At 42.5% G+C, this 13,528-nt stretch overlaps 1 protein-coding gene across 2 annotated transcripts in view; it reads right to left on the bottom strand.

The window, feature by feature from the left end:
- The window catches only part of MAP3K5 (mitogen-activated protein kinase kinase kinase 5), a 106,209-nt gene extending 97,950 nt beyond the window's left edge, over positions 1-8,259 (bottom strand). For both annotated transcript variants that reach the window (XM_032983114.2, XM_032983115.2), the window contains exon 1: positions 7,426-8,259. In XM_032983114.2, the coding sequence (XP_032839005.2) occupies positions 7,426-7,837 (412 nt within the window). In that variant the 5' untranslated portion in view covers positions 7,838-8,259. The remainder of the gene's footprint in view (positions 1-7,425) is intronic.
- Between the last annotated feature and the right edge of the window lie 5,269 nt (positions 8,260-13,528).

The following is a 13,528-nucleotide window of genomic DNA, read 5'->3' as shown; positions in this document are numbered from 1 at the left end:
GAAACTTTCACTTAATTTTATTTAAGACTACAACAGGTGGAAAAATTTACTGATAACGGTTCTAAATGATGTATTAAGGCCTTTTGTATTTGTCACTCGATCCTTTAGGCTTTAACACAATTTGTTTCATTCTGTTACCACTTGCTACATTTACAGCTTTTTGTATTGTGCTTTTTTACTTCAGAGAGCGACTAAAAAGAGAAGTCAAATTCTTACCATGGCTGTGGTAAATTCAGGAGTCATTACTATACAACACATCCTATTCAGAGCTACAGAAATGCAAACTACAGAAAAATCTGTCACAGGCTTTCTTCTGCATTACTCTCAAAAAGCATTTCCACTCAGCCTTTCCTCCACCGGGGAACGTACTTTCACAATGTCAGCTCATACGGATGCCTCGCATGCTTACTGGATTTTAAGAGACCCTAATAATTTCATAACTTGCATTTCTCCCACCACTTCAAATACTATGCAGCACATTGTGTTTGAAAACTAGCTCTAACACCTTGATGCACTTAACAGAGAAAGTAGCATTTCAAAAGCCTGTGACTTCTAATAAGGCAACAAAAGCCTGGATGTGGACCATTTATCCAGGTGTCTCACTGATATCACTGGGAGATTTAGTAAATAAGCACTGCAAGAGCATACCCTTAATATTATTTACGCTACAGAAATGGCTGGAAATTCACACTAGTATCACATGCCCAGGGCACCCATGGTAGATGCTGTACAAGTCTCTCAGCTGGGGGAGAGGCCAGAGGAAGCTCTTGTTGTACAGCAGTCACAGACTGCTATGACAGGCCAGTGACTATGACATTTGAAAGAGAACCCAAGTCTCCCAGCCCACATACATCCACTCCATACACGCCCTCCATGCACCTGCTGTGCTCCTACTTCATACAGAAACTGATGGGATACTAGTTTTCTAGTCACCTATTGTCAAGTACCCTGATGGAAATTACGCATACAGTACCAGTACTGGAATCTGGTTACCAAGTTTACAGCTGGTCCAGCTATGGAAGTATTTGCGAGTATGTTATTTCAAATCCCATAACTTCTTCATAAATTCAGAAGTTCTCCACTAGCACTAACCATGACACAGAAGAGAAACTTTACATCAGAATTATTTTTTTTCTCCAGACTCCTCATCATTTTTGTTGATGTCGATCACATTCAAGTGCTTCAGAATGAAATCTTGTTTTGTGTTGAAGATGTGCCATGCATTTGTTTTAAGTTTCTAATACTGCTTTCTAACAGAGTCCAGAATCAATATCCAGAGTCAAAAAGAACTTTATAACCCACCTCATTTAAATGTTACAATATACACTATGCATTCAGACACAAAGATTCTGTATTCGTAATACCTCACCTCCCTGATGTGTATCTTGAGAGTATGTCTGTAATCAACGCTATTTTGTACACCATCTGCATTGTTAAATTAGTTGGCATTTCCTGCTCCAACTCTTCACTTGCAACATAGTGCTGCTGAAATGCAAAACTCTTTCAACATGAGTTCCACCAACAGCGGGAATAAATTTTTTTTTTTTTTTTAGTAGTAGTTGCCCTTGACTCTCAAATTGGAGAAAAATAATGCACAGGATAATTTCTTCTGCTATGTTAATGACAACTATCATTTGGAAGAGGGATTCACCAGTCGTGATGCTATACAAACAGTAGTGGTGATTCAGTAGCATCTGGGGGAATGGCAGGGAGTGGCATGAGGTGGAAATGTCAAAAAAGTAAAATAAGTGATGGATGCAAGTGCTGCATAATCACAGAAAACATGTGTAGTGTTTCAAGTTTCTGACAAGTGTCTGTTAGTGAAATGAAAAAAATAATAATCAGGAAGCAGAGAGAAAAAGATGAAAACCACCTAATTGTTCTGAGAAAAAATGTGGAGTAGAATAAAGCTTGTGGTTTCTCTCTGGTAGTGTTTTTTTGCTCCTAAAAACAGCTAATATGGTAGGAAGCATGCTGCTTTTTACCACGGAAAACATTTATGCCAACTGCTAGAACCAAGGACATCCACTTATAAAATAACATCGCCTCTTTTGGGTTTAAAAGAAGAGTCTACATTAAGTGTGTCACAATTACAGAACTTCCAGGAAACTTATATAAAGGTATAGATTGCTTCAAAAAACAATTCAGCATCATAGAATTTAACATATTTAGAGAAAAACAGGAAGAAATTGCAAGAATGCAACTGAGCTCTGGTACTGCTTGACTGCACTTCTGTGTGCCTGTAAATGTTTATAAATGCACAATCCACAAGTGTTCTGTAAAGTCTGTAGAAATAATTTAGATGCAGAATATCTTCCAAGCAAAGTTCACTTTCACACAGGTGACTGTACTGGCTCTCTGAAGATTTTGTCATTTTTATATGCCAAGATTCTCCTCTAGCACATTGCACAGTATGTTTCTAAGCCCAGTGAGCTGACACTGACAATTTCTAGCCCAAGCCTGCATGAATTCTAAAAGCAATGGTGCTGAATTCCAGAAACAAAAATAAGAGACTAAACCTATTTTATTATCTCTTATTCGATGAACTCTAAGCCAATCATTGCTGTTCTGGGGAATGATCTCAACAGCCCCACACAACAGTGTTAGCACAAAATATTATCACAAGAGCCATTGATTCACGAAACTTGGGAATAAGCAGCCGATGAAAAGGCAATTCCCCAATATAATACAACATCAAAATTACAAGGAGAAATTTGTATGACAAGCATACCAGTCAAGCTGTTGATCTTGAGAACCATCCTAAAACAAGTGACTGTACAGATTAGGAAACCCAGATCCTTCTCAGTCACTGACTGTGTGTTCTTTATTATCTTCCATCAGTCCCTCTGAGATGGTACACAGAAGTCACAACACTTGATACTGTGCTTCTAACAAATTACTGTTCTTCCAAAAAAATTAACGTAACTTAATTTTGCAAGGCAGACAAGCAGGAGGAATACACTAAACAAAGAAGCTCTCTATCCACACACTATAAATCAACACAAATTTCTCCAAGAGAGGGTGCAAGGTACTCCAAAATAAGACAAATTTCCCATAAGGTTTCTCTCTAATTCTTTAAGGTGTATCTCTCCCAAAACGTGACATTACTAACCTCCTTCAAGAATAAAGAGCACAGCTGTCACCTTTACAGTACTGTACTCTACAGGTCATTCCAAAAACCTCTCTTCATTAGTTATTCTGGTTTTGACACTTGTACCCCACTCGTCTTGCTAGTCAACTGAACACTCACTCCTAACTTACCCTGCTCTTTAAAAATCAATATAATTTTAAAGTAAATACCAGATTACAAATCAAACGAGACATTTCTCTTAATTGACAAAAACCTGCCTAATCCTAAAAGCTTGTGTGAAGAAACTACCTTGATTTAGAGCACTTCCCTCCCATGAAGACCTGAGTCAGATTACTGATTCATACTATTTTCCCCTCTTACAGTACTTTTACCTTTTTTCTTTTTTTTAAAAACATTCCATTCAGCTAGTCCTTGATGCATTTTTGTAATACAAAATGACCATGAGAAGGTCTGCACAGAAAGTAAATCATCCTAATTTCAGCTAACTAAAAAAAGATGGGAAAGAAAAAAATTAACAAACTCAAACTCTAAAGTACTCTACACTCACTTATGGCACAGTTTTCAAAAGGAACTGAACAATTAAAAAAAAAAAATCAACAGGATATGCAGATATCTTGTCACTATAATGTGGAGAAAATATCATTTAATTACAAATATCAATGGTTATAGTAACTTTTAAAACACCATTACTACCTACTGCACTGTAGAAAGGTTTTCCTGCTGTATTTTGGCATGTCTCTAATTGTCTGACTCTTTAAACATTCCTGAACTGTTTAGAAATTAAGCTGAACTCAAGAGACCTGCAATCCACCTACAGCAGCTTAATACAGCTGGAGTTAAAAAAAAAAAGAAAAAAAAAAAAAAAAAAAAAAAAAAAGAAAAACTAAGTATCATCTTCATGAAGGAAAAAAGCCCTTGACACAACTGATCAAACCCAGATACATCAAGTTTAGCAAGAAATCGGACTAGATTTTCCTCTCTTCACCTTACTGTCACTTTAAATGGAGGAAAATGTGATAAATGTTGAAATCTGGTTTTGTGAGACATTTTCCCAACAGTTTCTAGGGCTGATTTGACACTTGCTTCTCAAGAAGCAATTTTTTTTTTTTTTTTTCTGAAATCAAGCAGAATGTAAATTATGCAAGCAGAAATGATAGAATAAACTCATTCTTAATATTTGGTGCTTGGATGCCTCAATTATACTTAGCTAAGACCTACTCACTAATCATATGCCCTGCTAATTATGTTTCATCATTTAAGGACCATCAGTTGACTGAAGCTGTCAGAAGATTATTATTAGGCTAATCTACTTTTAGAGTGGATTATGAGTATTTACATCTGAGATTAGATTTTATTTAACACTCTTTGAAGCTCTCTTTGAAGCTGTGAAAGGCATAAAGTGAACCTACATCAGAGACCACCAAGAGTTATGTTATACAAAGCAGAAACAAGATATTAAAAAGGGAAGGCTTGATGATGGACATGTGCTATACTGTAGCTCTTCCTGCACCCCCCTCACCCCCATCACAGTTCATTTATATGCATTACAAGAGTTGAGAGGTTTATTTTTTTATTTCATTCAAACACAGTTACACTCTTGATTTTTCCAAACCTCCAGGAAATCACATCATTCCTTACTCTTGTGACTTAGTTGGCCTTTACGATGAGACCAGTAAGATTTGATACCTTGAATAAGACCAATTAACTGTTAGTTAATTTGAAAGTACTTTTACTGCTAAATTCCTGACATTCAGTTATGCTGTACTATTTTCATACACTACATTTTTTGAAAATACTGTAGTGTGCAGACATTCTTTATCAATATTACTAATACTATCTTTGATCACTGAAAGCACATAGCAAGAGAGAGGACAAGAAGGGGAATAGGGAAGTTTAGGTCACCTACAAATGCTCCACCCCATCACCCTGTTAAAGCAGTTAAAAAAAATAAATCTGTGGAATAGTTACACCCTCCATGATCGTTTTGGTTTTGTTCCCTACACTGCTCTCCATTTGCATTCTTCAGCTTCCACTCTTCAATGTTGTTCTGTTCCTAACATAAGAGACATTTTTTTACTAGCTTCAAGTTTCTGGAGAACAACTAGTTCTTAAAAATATATATATAGAGAGAGAGTATAAAATGCAACAGGGATGAAAAAAACAAGCACGACAACTCACAGATCCATCTAGACCCAAGTTCAGCCTTAGAGTTAGCAGCGCAACAAAGTTTTGGGATTGCAGCTGGTTTATGACTCCTCAGCTCAGACAGCACAGAGTGTATGTGGAGCAGACAGACACAAACTTCTACATCCTGCTCTCTTCAGTCCAGGAGCTGGATGCAATGAACTCTCCCAGTTCTTTGCATGTTTATGGGCTTTGCTACTAAAACAGAATGGCAAAGTTTTTCTCCTGTTTTGCAACACTTTGATTAAATTCCCATGGCCAAACAGTACTGAAAGAAAAGGTAATGTTTTCACATTTACAGTTTGCTCAAAAATAAGCAAATTATATTACATAAGTGTGCTGTTATGTAGCACTATATGCCAGATGCCTACTGCCAGAATTAAAAGGGGCCCACTTCAAGTCAAGTCTCCCATTACAAGAAAAGCCTCCCTGAACTACCGAGACCCCGCCTATTGCACAGCTCAGCGTCTAAAAATTAACCAACATTAAGAGGCACAAAAACATCAGGGATAGTTCAACTCTGAGAGCCTCATTACGCGACAGCTTCCACAACAGAACCAAACGAGACTCTCGGGTTTAACCTGCCCTGGCACAAAGAAGTGTCAGGGTGCTTGAAATTTGAAGTCTCTCTTATGCGGAGAGAATAGGACCTACATTGAAGGTCTATGGCTTTCCAATTTCCACCTGCAAGGACAGCTCTTCTGGCTCCTGAGGATGTTCCCGCTGATGGCACAGCTCTGCAAGAGGAACAAGGAGCCAGCTGCGACCACAGGCTTTGGAATCGCCCCTCTCACTCAACTAAAATCAGGAGTCCATGAGGCAAAGCCTGAGCAGGTCCAGAGATGACACCCACACGCGTGTCTGTGCTGAAGAGTTTTGTGCAAATTTGCTACAATATAGTCAGGGTTTCATTTGTGGGGATTTTTTAATTGGCTTTGGGTTTGTTTGGTTGTTTTGTTTTTTGTTTTTTTTTGTTTTTTTTTTGTTTTTTTTTTTTTTTTTTTTTGTTTTTTATCTTCCCCCATCCCCAGGGGGGGAAGAAGCTACAGTATCAGCCAAAACTTTTCAAATGTGGGAATTTTTTTTTTTTTTTGGCATGTATTTCACATACACTAAAACCATACCACACACAAAGCTTAAATTTGTAGGCCAGGACAATTCCCTGCTCCTGATTTTTTAGGGCAAAAAGACATTAATTTGGTGCTATAGTTCTAGTTGTATGAAGTCTTCCCAAATCTAGTAAGCAGGCTTTTTTATTCTACATTCACACCATGTATCTGTCAATAAAATAAATTAAAAAAAAAAAAAAAAAAAAAAACAGTGAGAATTTTCTAATTATTTTTAAAAAAGGGTCCAAGTAAATCATAACACAAAACCTCGGATCACCACGCTTTCAAATGAAGATGTTACAGCTTCATTGCTGGGAAAGCCAGCAAACCGGGGTGAGAGGATGCAGCTCAGGGTTTCTTTGCCAACTAACCGGGCCGGTGTGTGTAGCTCTTTGTTCAAGCCCACCCATCCCAGATGTTTTACGCAACCAGCACCAGAAGCGCAAACAGCCGGCGCATCCCAGTTACTGTGTCAGCACAAAGAAACTGCCGAGCTACACGGCTGGGGCCAAACCTGCCGTTCAAAGCTCCCGGGGCCTCGCAGCTGCTGCCCGTTTCAGCCAGAGCTCGGCGCGTTAATTAGAACTTGCGCCCCCGCGCTCTGTTGGGGAGAAAACAGCCAGGTTATGTTTAACCTCCAGATGATTAAAAAAAATAAAATAAAATAAATAAATAAAAAAAAATCACAAGTGCTGATTCACAGCACGCTTGCTGACGGAGAGTTTCTTCTCCAAAACACATCAGCTGCGGGGATGGGGGGGAGGAAGCGAAAACCAGGCTCCGAGGCGCTTCTGCCGCTCCACGTTCCCGCCGTGGCCGCCCGAAGGGGCCGGGGGCGGGGGGGGGTCAGGCCGGGGCTCGGCCCCCTCAGGGCTCCGCGGCCGGAGCTGACCCCGCAGCGGGGCAGGGGCAGGGCCGCGCCCGCTCCCGCCGGCAGCGCGGGGCGGCCCGGGCCGGCGGGGGGGCGGGCGAGCCGGGGTCCGAGCCGCTCCCGCCCGCGGCGGCGGCCGATGATCGACCCCGGCGGGCGGCTGCTCTCACCTGCGTTGTAGAAGCGGTCCAGCACCGCCGTCTCGCCGAAGTCCAGCTTGCCGAAGTGCAGGGTCTCCAGCGCGGCCCCCACCACCTCGCACGCCTCCCGCAGGCTCTGCAGGGCGCCGCTCTCCGCCGCCAGCAGCGGCCCCTGGCTCGCCTCGTTGATCACGTAGGTGACGGCGGTTCGCCGGCCGCCACCCTTGGCCCGCGCCGCGGTGCCCGGGCAGGCGGCGGCGGCGGCGGCGGCCGCGCCGTCCTCAGCCCAGAGGGTGCCGGGCGGCGGCGCGGCCAAGTCGGGTAGGAGGCTGCGGGCGTCGGCCCCTTGAGCCCGCCGGCCGAGCGCCTCCTCGCAGGGGGGGCCGCCGCCGGGAGGGCCGGGCACCGGCAGGCTGATGATCCCCTCGCCGCTGTCGCTCATCCCGGCGGAGGAACCGCCGCGGCGCGTCCCGGGCTCGGCTGCGCTGTCCGGGGTTAGGCGGATGCCATACCGCGCTGCGCGCCCCGGAACGGTCCCGCCGAGCTGCTGGAGGGGAGCGGCGGGCGGGCTGAGGAGAGGGGCTCCCCCGCGGGCGCTAGCGAAGGCTGCCGGAGGCGGGGAGACGAGCACAGCCTCCTTCGGTGTCTGCCGCCGGCACCATGACGCGCCGCTCCCTTCTCCCCCACACCTGCAGGGGTTACCCGGCGAGCCGACCCCCTCCCTCCCCGGCAGCCCGGCCTCCTTCTCCTGCCGCCCCGGGACCTCGCTCCTCCTCCGGCCGCTTCCCTCCCCAGGAGAAATTACTCGGCCGCGGGGAGGAACCACTTGTGGGATCGCTCTCCGGCGCCCCTGCTTTACCCCGGCGGTGGAGCCACTGACTGAGGCGGCCCCAGCGCCGGGCGCCTCCCCCCGCCCCGCCTCCGGGCAGAAATACACACACACAACCCCCCCACACACACGCCCCCCCCCAAAGCGTTCTGGCCGCCTCCTGTCCCGAGTGGGAGCTCGCAGGGCGCTGAGCCGCACCGCATGCCCACGGGGCTTTTCAGCCCGGCGCCCTGCGAGGAGCCGGCGCTCCCGCCCACCGATTTTTTAATATATACACCACCCCCCACCCCCCCCCCACACACACACACACGCCCTCCCCGTAAAATGAGCCCACGGCCGCGCTTCAGACCGGTGGGGTCAGGAAGTGCCCCCCCACCGCGGGCCCTGACTGGCCCTGGAGCCTCCAAACGGGCTTTCGCTTCACCTCTCGGGGCTGTGGTTGCGTGGAGCCGGGTCCTGTGTAACGGCTCGGCGTTAAACCTGGCCCTCCTAAACAGATTCTTACCTTTTGCTTTGTTTCGTTTTGTTTGTTTGTTTAATGATACACGTGTCCTTACTTGCTCCGAGTGCTTTGGATGTTTGCACTGAGTTGAGAGCAGCATCAGGATCTAGTCATCACTAGCCCTTGTCTTCTGCTGCTTTTCCCACCGAAACCTCCCTCTCTCTGCATTCCCAAAAGGCTTCAAGTTCACTGAAGGGTTTGTGGCGGCTTTCAGCAGGATCAGCCTCACACTTTTCAAGTGCTGGGCCTGGAAACTGGAGAAACACCCAAGTATTGATTAAATGTGTCCGTTTCTTACATTTACTTGGAATTTACTTGTCAAGAACATTCAAACGGTTGATAATTAGCAAAAATATTTCTTCATGGAAAAGGGAAACTGCTTGGAATAATTAGCATATAGCCAAAAGCTGCACTAACTTTGGATGGAAGGCCACCCAGTTGAGGAAAAAATCCTCTGACGTTTTAAATAAGGTGTAATATGAAGGGAGAACACCCCAAAATTTCAGATTATTTGCAGGCCAAGAGTGAACCTCTGAGAAGTTAAAAATTTATTTGAAAAGGAAATGACGTTGAGACTTCTGCAGTCTGTTTTTGAACAGAAATATTGTGAAATTGGATAATTTAATTTTTTTTTTTTTTTTAGTAGTAGTAGCTTCTATTAAATAGGTGCAGGAGAAAAGGAGGAAAAATAGTACTCTATGTATTTATCGTTATATGTCGTATCAATAGGTCCATTCTGTTAAAATTGATCTTGTTAAGACTAATCAACTTGTTGGCATGAAGCCTACTCCTGTATCATTGTTTTCCATTACTTCTGTAGACAGAGAATCAGCTCTGGAATAATTAGAAAAATTAGTCACTGCAGTACCTTCAGGAGCCCTGTTTGCTTTTGCGTTGAGCAGTCCCCTTTTTCGATGAGATACGCCTGGCATTTGCTTCTGCTGATAAGAAATGGATAAATGGGGTGGGAAGATGATGAGCAAACTAAGGACTAATTTACAGGGAAAAGTTAATATTTGCTAATCTGCCAGATACAGTAGGTTATTGTTTCTTGCTGCAGTCTGAATGGCAATCAGTGTTTTTCTAAATAATGTAGTTTTCCACAAAATGCAGAATCAGTGTTAATCCATTCAGCGTTGCAGTTACATCACCTTACAGGAAGCAAGAACAATATGTCTCTGTTTTTCTCGAGAACAGCCTGTGTTTGTCAAATGCAGAAGGAAGTCTCAGACTGAAAGGAGACGGAAGAAGCATGCTATTCCACTTAGCATTACTGACTTGTGAGGCTTGCTTCATTATTAAAGCTGCATCTATTCCAAATTCAAATTAGTTTTTCTATTGATTTAGCTGGGACTGATGTTGGGCCCTAAACTGGAAAAAAAGAATCAAAATGCTGTTGAATCTGGAAGAACAAACACAAACTGCCCACTTTTTTATCAAGTAAAAACATATCTTTTAATCTGTTAACTCTTTAAAATGAGCAATCAGACGTTTAAGAGCTCTTGTGTTTTAATGTTTGATTAGAAGATAATTCCAAGGATTTTTTAAAAACCAAAATAACATCCCATTTGTTATCAGAACACTTACGTTGTTCACTTGTTTTTCAAGGGCTGTAAAATTAACATCTTTAGCACCAGATGGTTTGCATATAATCACGATTCAGTATCACTCTGTTCCAACTCTGTTTTTTCTAATGACAAAAACTTACAACAAACAGTTAGCTGCAAATTTGTTGAAATAATAACCCTCTTTTCATTATATGTTTTTACAGCTATATATCTTTGGCCTCTAAGTTTAACCATAATTATAATTTTAACATTCAAGAATTTGCCAACTACATTAGTTGCAAATATAAATGCAATTTTTGATGAGCAACAAACAGTATATGACAGATGCCACAGGCTTGATTTAGCCACGCAAACTAGCGTAACCAAGATCCAAGACCAAAAAAGGTAGTTCCAATGTATCCTGATTTATAGAGTTGAAAATTAAAATGTATGTGTTTTTAACATAACTCTGTCCAAATTATATTTTTCATGTACTATGGCCACCAGCATCCAGTAGAGAGAGAAAAATTATTCTAGACTAATCTGCATTTTGAATTTTGTTTATGGTAGTATTGGTGGAATTGATAGAATGGACTAAAATACATCACTACAGATACTGGGTTTAAAATGAATGCTAAATTTCATCCACACTTTAAGGCTCTCTTATTTAACTACAGGATAATATATCAGCAGTGAGAGATTGGAGATACGCTGTAAACCCTTCAGTGATAAGCAGGACAAAGAAGCTTGCACGAGTAAAGTCCAATACGCTTCAATTATGGGTGTAAAAAAAAAAAAAATCATGTAAAGAAATTTGCAGATACAAAAATCCAAATGAGACATTGAAAGTACATAAAGTAATGTGATTTCTGTAAGCTTTCGACTAGTACAAGCAGTAGAAATTATTAAACTGAAATAAACCCCCTTTTTTCTAAAAACTGTCCTAAAAAGTTAGACTAAGTATATCACTGTAGACAATCAGAAGCAGCCTTTATGTTCAATAGAGAGAGGACAATATTTTGTATGAGGTGGTCAGCTGCCAGTCTTTAAAAAGTGGTAAATCTATGATTACACTGAACATTTAAAGCAATATTTAAGTACAAAGGGGCAGGTAAATAGAAACTGGTGGCCACTGTGTAGGGATGCAGCTGATCATGGAACAGTAATAACATGAGGAATACGCTTTCCAAATTATGGCATGGTGCACATAAATGGCAGTCAGGAAAAACGGATGGAGCAATGTGGATACATCACTGGGGATGGATATTTCATCAGTCAGCACTGTCCTTGGAGCCCTTGCTTGTGAGCACCGTGAAGAATGGGTGCTGTTCTTGTTTCACACCCTTTTTTCCCCACAACAACTCTCACGCTTCTTTCTAAATCTCCTCACATAAATCTTCCTCTGCTCCAGTGTCTTTCCCCTCCTCTCACTTGGTTTGTTCTTTTAAACTTCCAGAAAAGTCTCCCTGCTAACTGCCTTTTCTTCTGACTTCCACAACCCTCACTTTCCCCATACAAGGGGAGCCTTTTCCCTTTGCATTCATTCCCCCAACCCCCTTAGTTACAGTTATTTTCGCTGTTGCCAGTTTTGCAATCTTACAATGAACCTTGGGATACTAAATGCTTTTCTTAAAGCTTCAGCTCATACAGCTCTATGACTGTACGGGAATTTCAGCTGAGAACATCTCTATGTTTCTATTAGTCAATAAGCATTCACTGTTGTAGAAGGAAATCTTGATGGCATGAAGTCTAATGAATGGTTCTGTAACTAAAAGACAGAAAAAATTTTACTGCAGTGCCTAAGTATTTTCAGTGTTTTAAGCTACCTGTCCTTGCACGGGGTGGGGTGTGTGGGGTGTGGGGGGGTGTGTGTGTGTGTGTGGGGGGGCAATGGCTCACAACCTGCTTTCTCTGGTAGAAAACCTCTTTTCACAACTTCTTTAAATGCCTGGACTCGAGCCTTCCTGATTACTGTTTCTGCTGACCAGCAAGGGTTTTGTATGGATTGGTGTACACAGCAGTGATGGTTACCAGCCCAACTCGCACCTAAACCAGCTGTCAGCCAGCAAGCTGAGGAAATGACGGATGTGTGTTTCCAGCAGAACATCTCAGCGGACTGAACAGGAGGTGAACTGGATGTGGAGACACCACCGTAAGCATCTCAACTACCTGTTCTGATGGCAATGAGGGGTATGATCATGAGCTGAGATCAGAGAAGTGACTGCAGCATAAATATAGCCTAAAAGTTACATACTAAGCAACTTTCATTTCTTTGATTCATGTTGGGTTAGGGAACAAGTATCTCAGTACAGTTGGGGAATTTTTGAGATGAGGGCTCTCAGTTTTTGTGCGGAACATGGCTGCCACCTAACGCTGCACCCGGGATACAGCTGTTTGGTGTCAGACCATACAGAAATGCACTGTGATTGGTGGTCCTTCATGTTTCTTGAATTTAGTCAGCTGCCCAGAGGCTGAGAAGGAAATAAAATCATGTTTAGCAGTTTTGTGGTTTTTTGGGCCTGTTTCTCTTTGCTTGTAAAATAGCTGTCATTTCTTTAGTTGTTCTTCTACCTTGAAATCTTCTGTGCAAATACTTTCACTTGGCTTGTTATTTTGCTTCCTACTTCTAAGGATCTTCAAAACCTGAACTCATGAGGTTTTCTGTGAAAAAAAAAAAAAAAAAGTTTTGTGAACAAGTCCTTCTCTCAGGACTTCCTTGCAACCTTTTATCCACTTCTTGATCTTTATGAAAATTCTTTGAATCTGTCTTTAAAACAAAGCTGGGCCACTGATAAGAACTGCTTCCTGTTTGCATAACCTCTTTGTGGAATTTCAGTCATTACAAAAGATCAGGAAGATTTAAAAATGCACTTGATGAAACCTCTCCAATACTCAGATATATCAGTGATAAATTGTCCATAGAGTAACTGGACTTTACATCATCAAGCACTTGACTCCCAAACAACACCTCGCAAATGGCTGTGTCCAAATTTACTCACTGCACCACTGTGGTAGCTATGTACCTTTTCAAATGTTGTTATCGACGTCCCAGCACAAAGGGCAATTACTTTAAAAACACTTGCTCAGAAAATTGTCATGTAACTTGCATTTTAAGAAGATACATTGATTTAAAAAGATTCCACGCAAGCTAAAATTGGTGGAATTTGGCCCGGAGCAGCCAATTCAGTAAGGTATTCCTTTGCTCCAGGGTTAAAAAATCTGATCTCATATGATGTTTGTCAATAAATTAAGCCT

Source organism: Tyto alba, unplaced genomic scaffold (genome assembly GCF_018691265.1).
Source record: "Tyto alba isolate M040663 unplaced genomic scaffold, T.alba_DEE_v4.0 Super-Scaffold_22, whole genome shotgun sequence".
Taxonomy (NCBI): Eukaryota; Metazoa; Chordata; class Aves; order Strigiformes; family Tytonidae; genus Tyto; species Tyto alba.
Note: the sequence above shows the minus strand (reverse complement) of the source record. Positions and strands in the feature narration are given on the sequence as shown.